Source organism: Rasamsonia byssochlamydoides (assembly GCF_041956645.1).
Source record: "Rasamsonia byssochlamydoides strain NRRL 3658 unplaced genomic scaffold VTN77scaffold_25, whole genome shotgun sequence".
Classification (NCBI taxonomy): Eukaryota; Fungi; Ascomycota; class Eurotiomycetes; order Eurotiales; family Trichocomaceae; genus Rasamsonia; species Rasamsonia byssochlamydoides.
The window spans coordinates 5,097-25,406 of record NW_027192408.1 but is presented as its reverse complement, the minus strand read 5'-3'; the positions used below and the strand labels follow the sequence as shown (position 1 = coordinate 25,406).

The following is a 20,310-nucleotide window of genomic DNA, read 5'->3' as shown; positions in this document are numbered from 1 at the left end:
ACCTACTACGCCTAATTTTTAGAGGCTGCTGTATCCCGTTATTAGGGGCCATCTGCCTAGTCTCGAGGGGCTCTTGCCCCTAGTTTTTAGGGCTACCACGCCTAGTTCCTGGAGGCTGCCATGCCCAAGTACTGTGCATATATTTTACAATTGGTTCGATCTTGAGAAATATTAATCCAAAACCAAATCTTTTACTATTTAATGCCTACTATAAAAAAAATACTTTTAATAGCTGTCTATAATTAACGCTTATGCAACTATTTATGCTGAGTATAATTCATTCTGACTAACAATCAAAATATCAAAGAGGGAGGCGGTCAGAAGTGGCAGAACTGGCCCAACCGAAGCGTCGACCAGGCTAGAGGAACTTGGACACTTTGTTATCATCATCATGCCTTCCTCTACTCCACAGCTCACTCGTTAACTTGGAGTTTCGAAATGCCGATGGAGAATCATGGCACTAGACATTCTTGCTACCCAATATGGGTATGTGCAAGACTTCACAAGTAACTGCCACGAGTATTAACTCCTATCTAGGACTCGGCCAAGGCCCGGTTATCACCCTGTGCCATGCCATATTTCTCAGCCATCCCAGCCATTATAGTACTCATTGTTGCAATCAACTATCTGCTTGGCCATTTTTTCCCTCGATGGCGTCCCAAGTGGACTAGACCCTTTGTTTCGGAGCAATTCCCAGAGCGCTCCGAGCTGCCGCCAGAAGGAGCAAAACAACCGTCAGGCTGGGCGATCTCCCTTTTCACCCTCTCGGTTGTTGGCTTCACGGCGGAAATCGTCCAATTGCTCCCACCAGGACGCGATCTGATTGCTGCTATCCTTCTTGTCTCATGGGTAAGCGTTCTCTTGCCTCTCCAGCAAGCATTGACTGATAAGTAGCCAGGGAGCTGCTGCGCTCCTGATCGCTATCAAGCGTCCGAGGTCATGCCCGACTTCAATGCTTGCATACTTTCTTGCAGCATTTGCAGTAGAGTCCACGTTCGTAGTCAATCGTGATGCTTCTGAAGGGTTGAAAGCTGCTGCTCACTATGTTGCCATCGGTGCTGCTGCGGCCGCTTGTCTAACCCTTCTTCTTATGCCTCTTCGTGAACCCTCACTCCCCTCTAGCAATATTGGTCCCGTGGGTCAGCCGTCATCCAGCGATTTCCGCAGTCCGGAAGACAACCTGCGACTCTGGCAATTCCTCAGCGTATCGTGGATGGCGCCACTAATTTCCATCGGGCAGAAAAGACAGCTTCACGAAAAGGATGTTTGGCTCCTTCCTTTTGAGTTCCAACACCAGAGGCTGCATGAGAAATTTCGTCACCTGAAGGGATCGGTCCTTGGTCGTTTGCTTCAGGCTAATGGCATCGACGTCTTCATTATTAGCACCATTGCAACCGTGCGAATGTTTTGCGGTCTGGCTTTGAACACACTCTAGAGACGGCTGGTGCTGACGCCTTTGCAGACTTCTCCACTCCAGTGTTATTGCAGCAACTCTTGCAGGTGATGAAGGATCCCAGCACGCCGAAGCGCGTCGCCTTGACGTACGCTTTGTTAACTCTGATCCTTCGTCTGGTTGCTGCCCAATCACAGGTGTTCAATCTCTGGTACGGTAGGCGATGTTACGAGAGAAGCAGGGGTGAGATGATCATGATGGTTTACGAGAAGGCACTATCAAGAAAAAACATGGTTGGTTTAGATGCAAAGAGCCAGCCGAAAGGATTGGAAGATCAGGAAGGCGAACTTATCAACGGCACAACCGGCCCTAAGCAGAGAAAACTATGTGGGCTCATTCCTTGGAGACGCAAGGCTCACAAAGAAAAGGTCAAAGAGACTGCATCAATGGGCAAGATATTGAACCTGCTCCGTGGAGATGTCTATGAAGTGGCTCAGAGGTTTTGGGAAGTTGACGCTTTGGTCGATAAACCTGTAGGACTGATTATCGCCACCATCCTCGTCTGGAAGCTATTTGGACCCTCCTGCTTCTTGGGAATCTCGGCCGTTTTGGTTGCTCAGGCGCTGAACGCAATGATCACTCGCGAACTTCTTCGATGGGAGCGCGTTAGGAGAGCAGCGACAGATGCAAGACTCCAGATCACTTCTCAGTTCGTGGAAGCAATCCGTCATCTCCGCTGGTATGGATGGCAAAATCACTGGCTTCGTCAGGTCATGGATGCCAGACAATCTGAGCTGGATCTCCGAATAATCACCAGTCTGTGGAACATTTTGATTCGCTTTATTAACGCTTTCGCGAGCGGCGTCTTTCCTGTGGTGGCTCTTTACGCCTATACCCTCTTGGCTGGCCATGCGCTGAGTATCGACATCATCTTCCCTGCGCTGCAGCTCTTTACCATGTTGGAAACCCGGCTTCGAGAGATTCCTGGCCTGATTACAGCCCTGATCAACGCGTCCATCGCTGTTGGAAGAATCGAGGATTTCATGGCAGAACCAGACAAGGAAAAGGGGGCAGTCGAATCCTCAGGGGATTCTTCTCCGCTTCGGTTGGAATCTTGTTCTTTGGCCTGGCCTGGCAGGATGTCACCGGTGCTTTCCGATGTGAGCTTGACCATTCCGAAAGGTCTGACTGTGGTCTATGGCAAAGTAGGTGCAGGAAAGACAGCTCTCCTTCAAGCACTTCTCGGCGAGCTCGACAAGCTACGCGGTCACTCTTATCTACCCAATGAAATGGTCGGATATTGCGCGCAGACACCATGGCTACAAAGCATGAGCATCCGCGACAACATCCTCTTCTTCTCTCCTTACGATGAACAGCGCTATAAGCGGGTTTTGGACGCGTGCGCTTTGTTTCCCGATCTTTCCAACTTCAAGCACGGGGACCTGTCATTCGTGGGTGAGAACGGTGTCGGCCTCTCCGGTGGACAGAAGGCCCGCGTAGCTCTTGCCCGAGCAATCTACAGCCCAGCGAGGATCTTGCTGCTTGATGATCCCTTGTCGGCCCTGGATTACAACACGGCGGAAGCTGTCGTGCGTAAGTGCTTTTCGGGCTCCCTCATGCAGGACCGCACAGTCGTTCTCGTCACGCATCGCACGACGCTGGTTCGTCACATTGCCGATCAGTTCGTCGAGATCGTCGACGGACGGGCAACGGTATATGACAAAGAAGCCATTTCTTCAACGGCTGCAGCTGGTGAACCACCGCCAACAAAAACTACCAAACCCGAGCCTGAGAACCAAGCAGCGCTAGAGGAGGCTTCTGCGGCAGTACCAGACAAATTCATTGAAGAGGAATATCGAGCAGAATGGGGAGTACAAGCCAGAGTCTACTGGGATTACATTAAAGCTGGGAAATTGAAATGGTGGGCCGCGCTCGTCGCTGTTCTAGCGGTGTATCGCCTTGCAGCAGTCGGACAGTCGTGGTTTCTCAAGGAGTGGGGAGAGGCCTACAATCAGACTCGCCTGGTATTTGGTTACCTTGGTTCAGGCAGAAGCCCCTCCACAGGCGAATGGGTATTGTCGCCGGCCCTGCCAGCATACTCCACCCCTGTCAATCCGATTGACGAATTGCCGCCACCTCTCGATGATGTTCGACCTTGGCTGTGGGCATTCTTCATGATTGCCACTTTCCAATCTGTCACTCTCTTGGTGGCGCAGCTATTAATGCTTGTCATAGTGTACTGTGCAGGAAAGACGCTGTTCCAACAGGTGATGGTACGGGTTAGCAATGCCACATTCAGATTCTTCGATGTCACTCCTGTCGGGCGGTTGATGAACCGTCTGACATCGGATATCGGAGTAGTCGATGGCAATATCAGTGAGCAATTTCAGGTCATTGCATTCCAAGCAATCACCTGGGTTTCCTCCATTCTTGTCATCGCTTCGGTGACGCCTACCTTCCTTGTCTTCTCGTTTGTACTCACCGCCGCATTCATCATTATCTTTTTGCGCTTTCTCCCTACATCACAGAGCCTTCGGCGGTTGGAAATGGTATCACTCAGTCCCTTAATGTCCAACTTTGGTGAGCTACTGCATGGCTTGACGACGGTTCGCGCGTTTCGCGCACAAGTCCGCTTTCAGAACCGAGTGATCGAAGTGGTGGATACGTTTCAGGGGATGGATCATTTCTACTGGTCCCTTCAGAGCTGGCTGGTGTATCGCTTCGAAAGCTTGTCGGCCTTGTCTACGTTTTGCCTTACCGCGCTTGCTCTGTATACGGGCATCTCTCCTGGTTTGATTGCATTCGTGCTGATTGCAGCAAATAGCTTTGTGGAGTCTACACATGCGCTGTGTAAACAATACGGCCAGCTGCAGATGGACTTCGTGTCGGTTGAGAGAGTAGACGAGCTTCGCCATATTGAGCAAGAACCGGCAGGAACAATTAATCCGACAGCATCTTGGCCGAGATTTGGTTCTGCCATCACGTTCGAAGACGTCACGATTCGATATGCGCCTCATCTCGACCCCTCACTCACCAACATCTCTCTTGAAATCCCTGGTGGGTCTACGACAGCAGTCATAGGTCGGACAGGGAGTGGGAAATCCACCTTGGCACTGTCCCTTCTCGGCGTCATTCGACCAGAGTCAGGCCGCATCCTCGTAGACAACATCGACATTTCCGAAGTGAGCACACAAGCACTCCGCACTCGCGTAACGTTCGTCGCGCAGGATCCTACCCTCTTTCCGGGAAATATCCGCCTCAATCTCGACCCAACGGGCGAGTACTCGGACGAGGAGTGCTCCGACGTCCTCAAGCGCATCGGCAGCAGCCGACACGGCTGGACGCTGCACACGCACGTCGAGGCCGGCGGTCGGAACCTGAGCCAGGGACAACGCCAACTGATCGGCCTCGCGCGCGCCGTCCTCCGTCGTAGCCCGATCGTCATCCTCGACGAAGCAACGGCGTCGATCGATCACGAGACCTCTCTGGAAATACAGAAGGTTATCCGAGAGGAAATGCGCGAGTCCACCGTCATCACCATTGCTCATCGGTTGGAGGCGATCAAGGATGCGGAGTACTATGTTGTGTTGGACCGGGGGACGGTGTCGAAGCAGGGGCATGTGAAGGAGATGTCATCGGCAGCAGCGCCAACGCAAGCGCCATGAAGAGATTACAGGATTGCATGAGGTTGAAGATACTGAAAGTGGATATGACAATGAAAAAAATTGACCAGTGTGTAGATAAGTAAATAGAAGATAGTAGGTAGTTTCTAGACATAGATTATGGATTGATTGATCTATTGCGGTCGAAGACCTTACCTAATTTGTCCATTTCCACTCTAGGAGACCAGACCCATTTGGGAAATCTAGCCCTAATTAATTGGAGTTATTACCCAACGTTACTTTGGTAGGTAGGCAGAACTGCAGGACCGCATCTATTTATTCTATTGTATCAGTTATATTTATTATGGATAGGGTAAGAGAAATAAAATATGGAGGCGTGAGGGTTAAGCCACGCTAATGACTAGTAGTTGTCTCACTCTTCTAGGTAATAAATATAGGTAATAAAGTTCGTTCTTTACACTTTGAACACCTTCTTTGAAGTCAACAATAAAATTAAGAAATAATAAATAATATCTGGGCTCCGTGACTCTTGCCAAGGCACTGACTACCTAGGTAGTCAGGTGACGACCTCATATTATATACCACTGGCAGCCTTCTCTTTCTCGTGCCTGCATTTGGTGTTTCGACCGCCTTGGAGCTATCTTCTCCTCTGCTCCATACGTCTTGGAATACCGCGCAATCACGTGAGTTATGCATCTACCTACCTAATGTATGCACACAGCCTCCACGCGTATAGCTTTAGGTTGATTCCAACACATTCATTCTCATCAGACTCTTTCACATGGCGAACGAATCGAAAGAGCCGTCCAAGACAGGGAACATTACAACTACTTCGGTAATCGAGTGGTAGAATCGAGAACCTCCAGCGGGCACCTAGTTGCCGTCAAAGTCAAGCCAGCAGAAATCGAACGATCAGTACGCTCAGAGGCGGAAATGATACGCTATTTCTCGCAGCAACCGGGGATTCTGGCCCCTCTGGTCCTGGCCTGCTACAACGTCCAGCCGCAGCTGATCACCTTCGCCAGCGACGTCGTCCCCGGCGTCTCTCTGGACAAGGTGTGGCACCAGATGACTCAGCAGCAGCGAGAGTCGATCAGGGCGCAGCTCAAAGAACAGGTGCGTCACTTTCGGGCTTGTACACAGCCGTATATCGGGCCATCAACTATCAGCCAACAATGAACTTCTACGAACGCTTGAAGCTGGGATTCGAGTTCATGGGCCCGTGGCCCTCCGAAGAGGAGTTCGACAACTGGTGTCTGGCCCGCGTCAAGTCCCCTCTCACGCGAGCGATATGGAAACACCTTCTGCCCCGTGCTGAAGGAGGTCTTGGAGCCGTGCGGAGCGCTGAGGTTGAAGTTTCAGGCTTTGATCAAAGAATAGGGGGTGGTGAGTCATGTAGCCCAGGTTTCAAGCGGAAGATATTTGCACTAAGTATTGGACTGAGTCATGTAAGTATGAGTTTGGCGTCCAAGGTCTTAATTTTCGATAAGAATACCCTACCCTAGTATCATTACTAGTAGTTTAATTGAACTAGATTACTATTAAGGACAACAAAGGGAATCTTGAGTCTATTAGACGCTGAAGTAGAGAAACATAGACCAAATACAGGGTACCTAGATTAAGAGAAATGGACGCTAGAGTAATTAATTAAACGAAGGGGCAAGGACAAATTGCCATGGCTTTAAGTATATTCTATATGTGTATTAATTGCTCATAGCATGACAGAGTGATTTCGAAAAATATTTCCTCTTTTTTTTTCGAGGGTAGATGTGGCATCAGTAATTAAATAGATGCAATTATTAGTTATTATTAGATAGGGAGACCATGTCCTGTGCAGATATATCGTGTAATATAAGTACCTAGGTAGGTAGCTCAACTGTCCGAATATGGAAGGTCGGCTTAGTTCCCGGCGATTATTATTGGATGGTGACAGCATCTATAGTTGTCTGACTCCAGCCAATAGAAATCGAGCAGTGACATACCGCATCGACGGTGCCTTTCCCCGCAAGAAATATCTATATACAGGGAGTGAGTGCAAAATGTTCTACCTACTCAGGTAGGTAGATATTATTAAGTAGGAGATTTATAAATTTACCCTGCACCTCAGCCATTCGTTCGATACCATATCGTCACTTATTTGTTTCTTCTCATTATCGATGGACAACTCCACGACGACTTCCGACAATAAAATTAATAGTGATAAAAACGAAACGGCCCAAGTAGCTGCTCCAGGAGAAGTCCCAGTCCCATGGCACGCGGCATATCCCGCTCCCAGGAATGTAGCCCCCTTGCTCTCTCGGGAGGAACTTCTTCGATGGTTCCGCGATGGCAGCAAACGCGTCGGCCGGGATTTTGTCCTCGTTGATCTGCGGAGAAATGATTTTGAGGTGAGAAGCTAATAGCTAACAATGCTGCAATCTTTAATAAATAGGTCATGCTGACCCAGCCGCCCTGTGGAAACGTAGGGAGGCACCATCCGTGGTTCGTTGAATCTTCCTGCGCAGAGTCTGTACCCGACTATACCCATCCTCTACTCGATTCTCTCTGAGACGAAGGTCCAGGCTGTTGTCTGGTATTGTGGTAAGACCACCTGAGCGCTGCTTGCTTGCCCTGCCAAGAAAGGCCTTTATGGCTCACTACCGGGATCTTCTTTTTTGTAGGCTCATCACGTGGACGGGGCCCGCGAGCAGCAGGTTGGTTTGCGGATTACCTTGAAGAGCAAGGCAACACGTCTCTCAAGAGTCTGGTGCTGGAGGGAGGAATCAAGGGCTGGGCGACTGCTGGGGAGGAATATACGGAGTTAATGGATGAGTACAATGCGGCTGTGTGGAGCAGATAGTTGGCCTAATTTTAATTTATATAGATGTCAAAATATGAAGATACTCCTCTATTAGCTGACTAATGACCTCACTGCAGCACTAAGAAGAATAAGAGAGAAAGATGGAAGACGAACAGGACGCTACCTATGCTTACATCTAGTATCAATTAGGATATTAATTTGATAAATTTTATCTATCTAAGCTAGTTCTATAGGTAAGGGGTTATTATTTTTCTTTTCTTTTCTTTTAACAAAAAAGAAATCTTCTATTCTTCTAGTAATCTACCTATATACCCCTACTAATAATAATTCTTAGTAGAGTCAACATTTTTTCTCCCTTATAGACCTTCCTTATTCTTAACCTCTTTATCTTTTGCTTTGCAATTAATATTTCATACCCAAACCTTCGCATATTCATTGGCTTTCAGTCACATTCATCGTTTCGGGTCCTTGCAGGCTTCACACCCAGATCGCAAGCTCCCTGAATGTGAACACCGATAATTAATGTACAGTACAGTACATACCTCTAGCACTGTTTTGAGTCCTTGTCGCTATTCTGCATCGATCAGTGAAAGAAAGGATTATCTTTCTATATAATGTAGCCAATGAGGAGGATTTAATGCCTCTTTTGGGTATATTAGGCACCTATCAAATAACCTAAAAATGATGGTAAAATATATGCGTGTCTATCTTGCTGAGTAAATCGCAAAAGAGCATACGCAGCAAGGTCGAAATATATAAATCGAGTTATATACAGACTAGTGTCAACCGAAACGATGAAAACGATTTATTTTGGCTGACTGACTGTCCGATCAAGGACTAGAACTTCTACCTTGACAGGGTTAAAGATGATGGTTAGCGAAAATCGGAATCATGAGATCCTACCAAACCTACAGAGGTTGATTATAAGCATAAATCCTAGCTAAGGGGGTCGATATGGTTCCATCTTGTTCGTCATCTCGGGTAAACGCGGGTGAGATCGCATTATGCCTGGGACTCCCAAATCGGACTAATGCTGTATACCTACACTCCGCCCATCTGTATAGGTTGATGGCCCAGGAGCAATCACGTGCTTAGAACTTGACATATCTCTCTCCTGCCGGAGAAGCAGGCTTCTAGAACTCCTTCGAGGTACCTTCTGGTCTAGTATTTCATTGTTGCGATAACTCGATAGCATATCTCCTCTAGACTACTCCGTCTTAGCGGCAGATATCTAAGATGGATCACTGCCATAGTGGTGAGCCTGCGATTCTAAACGAGATCCTTCGAAAGAACTCCGTACTCCGTAGCAAGCCGTCGCGGCCCAATCCCAACAAGGCAAAAGGCACGGCGGATCAGATTCGCTGTTCAAATTCTCTTAGTTACTCCGTCTCGTGACCTTGGCCTGCATGTGATGGGCCCGTTCCGCCTCTTTAAAGAGCACTCAGAATTGCACGTGATTCCAGACAAAATTCTCCAGTCTCCATTCTCCAGTTCCTCCAGATTCCAGCTGTCCCGTCCCGATTATTAGACAAGCGGGGGTGACTATCGACTGGCGCATTCTTTAATAACAGCTGTCTGGCTCAGTGATTGGCCTCCTACCTCATACCCCATGTTTCGGACAAAAGGGGGCAGGGGCAACCCCGCCCCCGCTCAGAAGGCCGATCTGCTATCCATGGGTGATGGAGCACTCCGTCATCGTGGCGATTCGCGAATGAATTTTACTCCGCACCGTCTCGAAGTTCCAACCCACGACTCGAAGATTCGCGCGGCATCTCTCCCAGCAGTGTTTCCTCCGTTCTTCGGAGGGATACGAGGGCTCGGCGTTCGGTCCGGGGTACGGACTTCTTGAGCTACGCTACTGCCGCAACTGGCCTTTCACGGAAATTCAGACTCTGGATAGGCTTTGGTGGCCTCAATCTTCAGGCCTATCTTCTGTCTCGTCTCGCGCGCTGACATTGCAGGACAGGTCACGGGTCCAGTCACAAGTCAAGTCACAAGGCACTAATCCCGATCTAGAAACGTCCGAGTTTCGGACTGACCGAAGTCCCCATCGGAGTTGCGTCTCGCCACGATCCATCTATCCCTATTTCCGTCATTAATGGAATTTCTGACATGCGGTGCGCTTTCCATCGGATCGTCGATATCAAATGGCTTGCAGGAACCGTCTCTCATTTCCCTTTCTATTCCGTACGGAGTATTACTCCGTACTCCGTATGTACTCCGTACACTCCCTGCCAACATGATTGTGTGCTTTGAGGTGTGCTTGAATCCTTTGTGGGCCCAACGAGAAGTTTGGCAACAGAGTAACATGACAACGCCCTGCTGCAAGTCTAATATTCACCGACCTTCTGTGGGTTCCTGTCGTCCATTCTCAGGTACTGGTGCATTCCATGACAGGGAAATCGTTCCGTCTTGCCTGATTGATTTCGGGGTTGGTGCCGGCCATCGTTCCGGATTCGGGAAGGAGTGGAGAACACGCCGCTCGGGACTCGGAGACGATCTTCTTTTTGCTTCGGAGGGCATCAAGCAGCACCACGCAGGTGGTCCACTGTCCAGGACCCTGCCAGCAAGCGGTCAGATTTGTTTTCAAGATCCGCCAGTCTGCAGGGCACTCAAGGCCGTTTATCATTGTGCGTGTCCGGTCCATATTTCAGGAATTGCTTTTATGGTCGGTGTGACTGGGTATGGGGTCCTTCCGCACACATTCCCAATGGATTTTCCGCACCGTTCCGCTGGGCTTTGGTCCGCCTTGGCTTTTTTTTTTGCTGACCCTCTTCATACACGATGACTATTAGTGCCAAAATTTGCTGATGGGGACCTGCAGACTCAGATTACGCTGACGTGCACAAGAACAAATTGATGCTCCGACGGTGCGGTCCATCGCAAGAATGCTGTCTACATTGATCGCACAGGGTGCTTTCTGCATGTCTCGACGGAGTCCAACTGTGTATATTTAAGTTGAAGAGACACTCCCTGACTGGACTGTGGGGCTAAACCTTGAATAGCTAATGCCAGCACGGAGTACTCCGTAGATGCTGGTCTTCTTCGCAACTTCATCTGCAGTCCATCATATGGCAGCCTTTTGTAATCCGTGCCGTCTGGTCCGTCAATCGGCAGACGACTGGGGCCTACGGGGGTTCCAGGTTGGCAACGTGACCGGCCCGAAAGCGACTACGGCCGCAACGCTTCTCCCTTACTAAGTCTCAGGATTCTTATTCGTCTGGCATAATCCCTCAACTTTCCACGCTGGTGGGGAAGCCACAGGGAAGCCCCCCAGGAAGCGGACACGGCTCCGTAGGCCGACGTAATAGACGGCCTGTGATGGGCCGGCCGAGAGATTGAGACCCCCGGTCCCATCGTGTTCTCATTCCTCCGTCTCCATCCCCACACCTGCCCACCCATCGGTCCGGGGGAGAGCCCACGAGCGGGCCAGTCGCACATCGTTTGGTGGCTGAGCGAGCTTCATGGGGGAATGGGGATAATTTTCCAGAATAGAGCCTTACTTAAAGTCGCGCCCCGCCCCCGGGCTGTTTTCGTCGTGAGACGAAAAAACCGTTTCGTCACCTCCTTGCAACGGATGTCTCGTGGTCTCTCGTAGATACAAGCATCTCGCTACAGATCGCATGAGACCGTCCCCGTCGGGACTCGTTCAGCATGGCCACGACCAGCTCTCCAGAAACGGAGCCGCAGAATAAGCGGAAGGCGTCCACCGCTGGATTGCCCGGTGCCAATCGGCCCATCAAGAGACGGGCCTCTCGCGCGTGTTGTTGTTGTCGAGCAAGAAAAGTCCGCTGTGATGTGGTCGAGAATGGCTCGCCGTGCACCAATTGCCGTCTAGACCAGGTCGAATGTGTAGTGACGGAGAGTAAACGGAGAAAGTCTGTCAGCTTGCTGCAAGGTTTTGCCGGACGCGGGAGCTGACAAAGTTTAGGAAATCTCGCGCAGAGATGGAAACCAGCAAACCTACGTCGGAGTCCTCGGCAGAGTCCTCGGAAGACGTGATGGCAGCGAGGCCGCGAAACGCGAGCCATGGCCAGCTGGATCCCTTGTCACCGTCCCTACGCCCCGTCGACCTGGAGCAAGGGCAGCACATGCCTCATCTGCTGTGTTCGTCTGTCACGATTACATTTTAACGGACTGTCTGCTGATGAAAGGACTATAGATCAATCTCAGGCATCTCGCATCAACCCTGAGGCCCAGTTGCGGAGACGAGTAAGCGCGAGCCAAAATCAAAATCCTGTTTCTGCGCCGACATTCGGTTTGAGCTCCAACGCCGTCGATACCATTCAGCAGCTGTTAGACCCTGGATATGGCAAATCTCGACCCCGCGGATTTCTGCCCGACTTCATCAGAGGACTTCCCCAGCGCCTGCAGGCGGACGACATCGATTACTTGGCGGCCAAGGGCGCGTTGACGATACCAGATGTGGAGCTGCGAAATGAGCTGCTGAAGAGCTATATCCATTATGTGCACCCCTTCATGCCGCTGTTGGATCTGGAGGAATTCTTGCAGACGATCGCCCGCAACGATGGCATTCACCGGATGAGTCTCTTGCTCTTCCAGGCCGTGCTGTTTGCGGGAACAGCCTTTGTCGACATCAAGCATCTCCGCGCGGCTGGATATCCGAATCGAAAGGCAGCCCGAAAAGCCTTCTTTCAGAGGGCTAGGGTATGTACATATTATGTGTCAACTTGCGTGTCATTTTGCTGACGAGGATAGTTGTTGTACGACTTTGACTACGAAGTGGACCGCATTTCCCTCGTCCAAGCGCTGCTTTTGATGACCTATTGGTACGAGACCCCGGACGACCAGAAAGACACGTGGCACTGGATGGGCGTCAGCCTGTCACTCGCCCACACGATCGGCCTGCACCGCGATCCGGGTAACTCCGGGATGGGCCAGCGACGGAAAAGGCTGTGGAAGCGGATCTGGTGGAGCACATACACGCGAGACCGACTGATCGCGTTGGGGATGAGGCGGCCGATGCGGGTCAAGGACGACGACTGCGATGTGCCGATGCTGACGATCGACGACTTCGAATTCAAGTCGTACTCGCCGGAGATCCTGAGCATGCTGGGCGACTGTGAGCTCCTGCGGAATGTCGACTACCAGCGGCAGTTGGCGATGATGTTTATCGAGAAAGCGAAGCTCTGTCTGTGTGTCAGTCACGTCTTGTCGGCGCAGTACTCCGTCCTGAGCCATCGGTTTGGAGGCACGACGGAGACGACGATGATGCTGGTGCCGAAGAAGTCGAGTTCGGAGACGTTCCTGGTCCGACGTTGCGACCAGGAGCTGGAGGACTGGGAGGCCAATCTGCCCGCGGAGATTCACTATCGGCCGGCTACATCCCGGGATCTGACGGAAGCAGAGGAGTCTCTTCATGTGCATCGGGCCTTGTTGCGGATGATCTATCTAACGACGTCGAGTGCGCTGCATCGGCCGCAGGTGTTGCCAGCGAGTCCGTTCCCGACGGTGGAAGCGGAACTGCAAGAGATATCGCGGAACAAGGTGCGATACGCGGCGGTTGAGATCACCAACATCGCGCAGGGCCTCCATCAGCTCAATTTGACGCGCTACTTGCCAACGGCTGGGGTGACCGTGCTGCTGCCGGCGGTGATTATCCATCTGCTGGACATTAAGTCGAATGATCCCAGTGTGCGGATGGTCAGCCTGCAGCGCTTCTACCAATGTATGCGGATCCTGCAGCGACTGCGCGAGATCTATGCGTCGGCGGACTTTGCCACCTCGTTCCTGGAGGCTGCCATCCGGAAGGCAGGCATCCAGATCAACGTGCCGCCGGCCGAGACGCCAGCTCGACCACCACCACCGCCGCCGCCAGCTCCTGCTGTCCGTCCGAACACGCTGACACCGCCTCCGGATTCTCTGGCGCAAAAGATTCCGGACCTCACCTATCCTGAGCCGACTCCACCCGGACTGTCGATTCCCGAGGATGGCGGGATGATGTTTGCGGCCACGCCGCCGCACTCGAGCGGCAGCGAGAACGGCAGCACGCAGAATCTGAACCCGAATCTGGTCGACTCTGACTGTGCTGAACAAAATTTCGACCAGAGCCGCAATCCCGAGCTGAGTCTGGACGAATTCATCGATCTAGCGAACGATGCAGAAGTGACGCAGAACGATTTCGACGCGCTGCTCAATTTCGACGATGGGGGCGCCGACCTGTTTGCCGCGGAGGACGGACTGGGGTTGGGCCTGCCAGACGGGAACCACAATGGCGCATTCAATTTCAAGCTCGACTTGACGAATGATTTCAACGAGAACGTGTTCAACTTGGATGTCCCGACTAGTAATACCAACCACAACAATAACAATAACGATAAAAAGTCCGGCGCTGGCCTCGACTTGAATGTGAACATGACGAGGTCGAAAGAGCACGGCATTACGAGTGATCTCGAGACGGACTTGGGACTTGCCCTGGAGGCATGATCCGGTATTTTCTTGTCTGTATTACCATTTAATTTTGATCACTCGGTTTCTTTCTTTCTCTTCTTCTTATTTCTTTTCTTTTCTTTTCTTTTCTTTTTTTATTTCCTTTCTTTTTTTTTTCTTTTTATGGGCTTGTGTGGGATACACAAAAGTTGCGACCTGTGTCGGCCGGCAGGTTTCATTTCATTTCAGGATGGATGACATGGATGATTTTTTGTATGATTCGGCCATGACTTGGATTGATGCTGGATATGACCCATATATGGGTTTTCTGACTGTCTACATATTTATTTCTGGATGAAATTTTCCATTTCCAATATTGTCTGTCTGTCTGTCTGTTCCATCCTTCCATCCTCTTTCTGGTATGGATCGTTTGTTAGGACAGACGCGTATCAAGTTAATGTATATGCCTCTACATAGGTATGGAATATTATTACTGGAACCCATTCTTTTTCTATACTTCGTACGTTTTGTCCTGGCTTGGGTAAGATAAGAGGGTGTACTCCAGACCTATTAATTTCATATTCTTACGAGTGCATACAGCCGTATAATAGATACTGGAGTACCGAATAAAGCAACCCTAGTTGCCAATAGTAATAACAATCATAATGATGATGACAATAGTAGTCAATAATAAATAAATGAATGCTAAATACCGAAACCATCACCGGTTGCTTACATCCCTAGCTAGGATCGAGGATCCGGCCCACATCCGCCTAGTCAGGATCGACCATCGATTAGGTATGTCATATCGGTCGGTTGATCACATGCCTTGAATCTTAATCAAATTGTGAACTTGTTAGAGGCTATCCCTTTTAGGTTTAGCGCATCTCCCTCACGTGATCAGCAGACCGGTAGATAGGAGACCTCGTCGGCCCATACAGGCCACATAGCCAATAACAAGCCTCACCTCATAACAGAACTAGCTACGGAGTACTCCGCACTGCATAACGAACTTGGGGACTGCAATGCGTCCGATGACGGCCATCAGTGGGTATCCGACGTCCGAAGTCCGAAATTACAAACGAAGAAAAAAGCAGATATTAATGCGCTTACGGCCGTAAGTGGCCTACCAAATACTTTACCACGGAGTATGCATAGTTAACTGCCTAGGTAGTTCGAATAACAATAATAATAATGTTACGATGATGAGGAGGAGGAGGAGAATCATTGAGATTGGAACCTAACCTAACCTAACCTGCCTAATTTAGCTTGGAATGGAAGATGAGGTGAGGTTGAATTTTGGATTTTCACGTGCCAATCTACCTAGTACCTCATAGACACAGATCAAGTGACCTACCGATCTAAAATCTACGGGCACCCGGTCAACTGCCCTTCCGGTTCTAGTAGGTGAGCAGCGCCGCCCTGAGCCTCACCTCATCGGGGGTGAGGGGCGGGTGAGTGGGGTGATCATCGCGCGACGATAGCGGTTAGTACAGGGCCGGCTCACCTTTTAGTTTTTCAGCTGATATGGACTAGTCTCACATTCCTGAGTATTAACTCTTTTGTGGTCATCTCGTTGGATTCTGCTATTTTTTTTTGCATCAGCAGTGGCTTTTGTCGATGCTGTTTTCCTTATGCTGACCTGGGTGGACAAATGCAATCTCCCTCTTGCGGCATCCCTACATGGCTTCCATGGTAGATAGAACCACCATTGAAGATTGGAGATTCTGTCTGTCCAAGCAGTGAAGAGGTGGGAGAAGTTTTGGCAAGAAGCTATAATCCATGGATAAGTTTGAAGGCTTTAGCAAACAAACAAATGACGCTTCCCCTAGATAGTGTCCAGCTTCGAAATATACTCGGCCCTGTTCCAGCCTACCTCGCTGATGGGAGATCCCAAAGCAGGAACATAAGGAGGGATCTGAACTATACCTCAATGGACACTCAGTCTGGGAGACCTCGAACAGCGCGTGTGACTTGTCACCAAGAATCCTATCTCGCCGACTCTCTTTGCTGTGCGACATTCCACAATGTGTATTCTAGAAGAAGGTACAGCCTCCAGCTGCTGGTAGGGTATACAAGGCTCGCCTGACTGTGCAACAGATTGAAATTATCTTGCCATAATGGTTTTTGCCTGGGCATATATACTTTCTGTATGTTGTTTCCTAGATGAAAAGTGGTAATAGACACAAAGGTCTAATGCTATATAGCAAATTTGTGCTAATGTCTGTCTTGTCTAATTTCCTATTGAAGTATATAGGAAGGAACCACTATATTGTGGGTGACAGAAAAGTTCCCATCCCTAGCATTCTTTAACACAGCCTAGGTATACTTGAGACAATATTCATAATATTCTTGTAGAATAATGGTAAGGAGGTCTACCTCATTTGCAGCCATTCTATTACAACATTTAAATATTACATCGAGCTAAAAAAAAAAAGACTGCAAAAAACTTGGTTGCTGGAATTACTTGATAGTCTCCGTATCAATTTGTTCCTTAGACTTGTAGTCCAGCAGGACATAATACAGTTGACCTAGGGCAATACAGTTAATATAAAGGACAAGGTCTGACCTGATAAGCTTTAATCATAGATAGCATTTCCTACTAAACAAGCCAAGATCTGGCATGGCCTACTGGATTCTGATTTCCTCCAAGAGGCATTTCACTTCTCTCCCAACTTTGGAGGAATTTGGCAACACAGAACATCAAAGGCAGATTAGATCAGAGCTTGACCTGCATTACTTTGTCCAATATATAATCAAGGATCCTGTTGCAGTCATAATCAAATGGTTGTATCTTAGCCCTACAGTATGCCAGAGATTCAGGTTGAAAGGATTGGTATAATTCAAGAATCATGGCAATACCCTCAGCCCTGAGCAAGCGTCTTTCCAATCCCACCCATCCCACACAGAGCAAATCGCCGGAGACATTCGGGGTTCGAGGAGATGAACTCGGTCTTCGGAGGTAGTAGTGCCTGACCAATCTGTTGGAGCACTTCTTCTCTCCCAAAAAAGTTCGGGTTGCGTGTCTCGGCTTCCAGCATGATGCAGGGCAACTGAGGGTCACGCCCCGAGGTCCCTATGCGTTCGAAGTTTAGGTCTGGAGGAATAACCTCAAACCCTTGCGACGAGGAGCCTTTGGTTATCGAACCCTGCGTTGCAGCAGTTGTGTCTACTGGCGCGCCGAGACTATCGCCTCGCGGCTGTCCTGACCCAGGGCTTAGCTGTGCGGCTGAGAAACGGTCAAGCTGGAGCACTCACCTTCTCCTGGAAGCTCGACTAAGCTAGGGTTGCTCAGAGTTGGTGAGTAGGCAGTTGTCGTCGCGTATCGGTATTCCACTAAGAGACTCGTTGGACTAAATTCAATCTTTCGACACATTTGAAAGCACGACGCACTTGCTTCCATCCCTGACGCAATGTCCTCTTTAGCGTTTTGAAATGAAGACCTTACAAAGTCACTGATAGTCTTCTGGTCGCCGTTGTTGTCACTTCTGTCAAATTGACAGATACCAATATGGTCCAACGGTAGGGACAGAAACTGCTCAGAGGGCGCATGGGTGGTGCATGCATGTTTATCCACGAGCTCGCATGAGGTCAGATTTGCAAGGCTGGTAACAGAATGCCGCACATAGAGGGCATACATACTATGAGTTTCTTATGCTTGAAGCGTCCTTGGGGGACTTTGGTCTTTTTCGTCTCGTATACCGAAAGGATCGGACAGCGAATGCGTATGGCTTCAAACCTTGCAGACAAGTCCGACAAAATCGAGCTCTCTTGTTCTGTCACCTGGGAGGAAATTTTCACCTTGAACCTTGTCGTTGTCTGCAAAATGGCCATGCCCTTTTCCACCTGACTGGGTTGGAAGTGAGGGGTGCCCAGGAATATAATGCCAGAGACGACATTGATCAACGTCTCATATCGACGCATTCGTTCTTTGGCAATGCAAAGAGCTTGCTTCAATATCAGGCCGCCCAAACTGTGGCACACGAACAAGATGGGACAAGTATCTGGCTACAACCAGCAGTTTTATCAGAATTCAGCATCCCTCGTTCAAGAGAAAAAAGAGAAAAAGTTTTTTCTTCTTTTTTTTTATAAAAAAAAAAAGATAGGACGCACTCCAGTGCCGTCGCTTCTACGAGAGTTTGCCAACGCTCTCAAAAACCGGTCTCCCTGTTGCCACAGGTTTCCCCATGTAAAGTTGTCACCGAGGGGGAAAGCATAGTCAAACGTCAACAACCTCGCTCGACCGATCTCGCGCGGTAGGCACTGCGCCAACCATGCAGACGAGCAGAACGGCCAGCTGTCGACGGCCGGCGTTCCAACTCCCGGGATTAATACCACATTGAAAATGGAAAAAAAAAATCAACAGAGTCTATGTGATTTTGCGCGAAGATGAGCCAAGCTTACTCGACATCACAGTCCCGAGAGCCTGTGCCCAGCACTCGCAGATTAAGCGATTCGAGGGTGCTGCTTGACAAAGAACCCTCTAAAAACTCACGTGGAGTGAATTCCATCGTATACCTGTGGTAACTGTCCTTTTGACGATGAACAAGAAGAACACGTTCTGTATATAGTATTCACTGAAGCCGGTCCGTTCAAGGTGATCAATGTCCTTAAACCTAGGAAAAGAAGACGTGACTGTTGTTCGCGAGGCTGGCGGTCTACTGTAAAGCAGGGTTGACCCTGCATGTCTTAAGATGAGCCTCGTCCCCTGTAACTACTGATGGCGGAGAAATCATAAAAGTCCTTGCGGGCTGCAATCCGACTTCTCGCAGCCCGGTATAGAATACTGCTCGTGCCGGAGGCTCAGTCGACCAGAACCTCACAAGCAGCCATCAGCATTTGGAAACTATCCGCACTATTATTTCTGCAACGTGTAGAAGCATGGTTGGTTCAAACAGACATACAGCTCTCTTTGACCTGTTCTCGATCCAAAATCCGGTGTTTCAGCTTCTAGACAGTTCATCATGGCCGACGAAAAGTTCCAGCCTTGGAAAGCCCACTGGCCGCCGGCCGAGAAGAAAGTGCAAGGCGTTGAGTATGCTGCAAAGAAAGGGGCTATTCTGATCATGGATGGAACGAGCGCTGGGAGTACCGGAGCCGAATTGGAAGAAGGAGATGGAGAGATTTCAGCTCTCCTGACGACGACTGATCATCCGGCTCCTCCGCCGACGACGGAAGACTGCCATGGCCAAAAGGGGAGATAATATGGACTGGATTAGAATTAAGCCACAGCAGTAAGGAGTCCCTCTTTTTCAGGAGACAGAGTCCTAATATAATGGAGAAATACGACTCGATCCCCATGCTTGGTTCGCCTCAAAAAAAACAAACACCGGGGGAGGGGTGGAAAGGAAAGAAAAGGATTACACCAAATATGTTCAATTGACGAAATGATTGGTACCCCCAGCAGTGTTATATCAAGGGGGATTCAGCGAGATCGATCAATATTTATTTCATTCAAGATTCATTGTCCCAAAATACCAAAAACCGGATTTCAACACTCTCTCGTAAGAAATCTGCAGGTGTTGAATTAGGATTGTTGAACGCCACGTGGGGTGAGCCTGTGTAGTGACCGTCGTTAAGCGAATTCCCATTGATATAGCAAATAAAAAAAATGATAAAATAATAGGTACAGTACCATGACTGGTCGTGCCGTCCGAGGACCGACTGTCAGCATTCTTGAAGATCAGGAGCTCAGAAGGAAGTTGATCTGGTAACCAATACCACTTCTGCTCGGGATTATAATGGACTTGCATATTTTCAAAGACTTCGGTGCGATCCACCACATCGCCAGGCATGGAATCCGCAACAAAGTCAATAGTGGAGGCATCACACACAGCGAGAGGCCAATCGACCAGTGGTCCCTTCAGTGGATGCCAGATACTTGTGCAACCATATTAGTGTCTGTGTGACTCTAAGCAATCCACTGCACTTACTTCACACATTGCCACCGACACTGAAGCGCTTGGTCTGCGCTACTTTTCAATCTCCGACGGATAACGCTGCAAACATGCTCCCGGGTATAGTCTAATGGACTCGTGAGCCACCAAGCTCCTATGACAATGATGAAGGTTAATGTGTGCTCACCGAGGTGTACCCGTGAGCCT

The 20,310-nt window shown here is 49.5% G+C and overlaps 5 protein-coding genes across 5 annotated transcripts in view; 4 read left to right on the top strand and 1 right to left on the bottom strand.

The window, feature by feature from the left end:
- Positions 1 to 438: 438 nt before the first annotated feature.
- VTN77DRAFT_3526 (uncharacterized protein) lies at positions 439 to 5,058 on the top strand (the record flags this gene model as incomplete). Its single annotated transcript, XM_069419484.1, has 4 exons — positions 439 to 486; positions 538 to 849; positions 899 to 1,412; positions 1,463 to 5,058. The coding sequence occupies 4 exons, from the start codon at positions 439 to 441 to the stop codon at positions 5,056 to 5,058; spliced, it is 4,470 nt and encodes a 1,489-aa protein (XP_069278317.1).
- Positions 5,059 to 5,949: 891 nt separating this feature from the next.
- Positions 5,950 to 6,468, top strand: VTN77DRAFT_3525 (uncharacterized protein; the record flags this gene model as incomplete). Its single annotated transcript, XM_069419483.1, has 3 exons — positions 5,950 to 6,132; positions 6,186 to 6,402; positions 6,461 to 6,468. The coding sequence occupies 3 exons, from the start codon at positions 5,950 to 5,952 to the stop codon at positions 6,466 to 6,468; spliced, it is 408 nt and encodes a 135-aa protein (XP_069278316.1).
- Positions 6,469 to 7,172: 704 nt separating this feature from the next.
- Positions 7,173 to 7,855, top strand: VTN77DRAFT_3524 (uncharacterized protein; the record flags this gene model as incomplete). Its single annotated transcript, XM_069419482.1, has 3 exons — positions 7,173 to 7,403; positions 7,482 to 7,596; positions 7,677 to 7,855. The coding sequence occupies 3 exons, from the start codon at positions 7,173 to 7,175 to the stop codon at positions 7,853 to 7,855; spliced, it is 525 nt and encodes a 174-aa protein (XP_069278315.1).
- A 3,615-nt stretch (positions 7,856 to 11,470) lies between these two features.
- VTN77DRAFT_3523 (uncharacterized protein) lies at positions 11,471 to 14,263 on the top strand (the record flags this gene model as incomplete). Its single annotated transcript, XM_069419481.1, has 4 exons — positions 11,471 to 11,694; positions 11,748 to 11,923; positions 11,979 to 12,484; positions 12,536 to 14,263. 4 exons carry the CDS (start codon positions 11,471 to 11,473, stop codon positions 14,261 to 14,263), a joined length of 2,634 nt encoding a protein of 877 aa, XP_069278314.1.
- A 2,807-nt stretch (positions 14,264 to 17,070) lies between these two features.
- VTN77DRAFT_3522 (uncharacterized protein) overlaps positions 17,071 to 20,310 on the bottom strand; it is a gene marked incomplete at both ends in the record, with an annotated part of 5,603 nt that continues 2,363 nt past the window's right edge. Inside the window, 7 exons of the mRNA XM_069419480.1 lie at positions 17,071 to 17,411; positions 17,465 to 17,542; positions 17,600 to 17,786; positions 17,849 to 18,214; positions 18,320 to 18,525; positions 19,842 to 20,086; positions 20,140 to 20,230. Coding sequence (XP_069278313.1) covers positions 17,071 to 17,411; positions 17,465 to 17,542; positions 17,600 to 17,786; positions 17,849 to 18,214; positions 18,320 to 18,525; positions 19,842 to 20,086; positions 20,140 to 20,230 — 1,514 coding nt within the window. The remainder of the gene's footprint in view (positions 17,412 to 17,464; positions 17,543 to 17,599; positions 17,787 to 17,848; positions 18,215 to 18,319; positions 18,526 to 19,841; positions 20,087 to 20,139; positions 20,231 to 20,310) is intronic.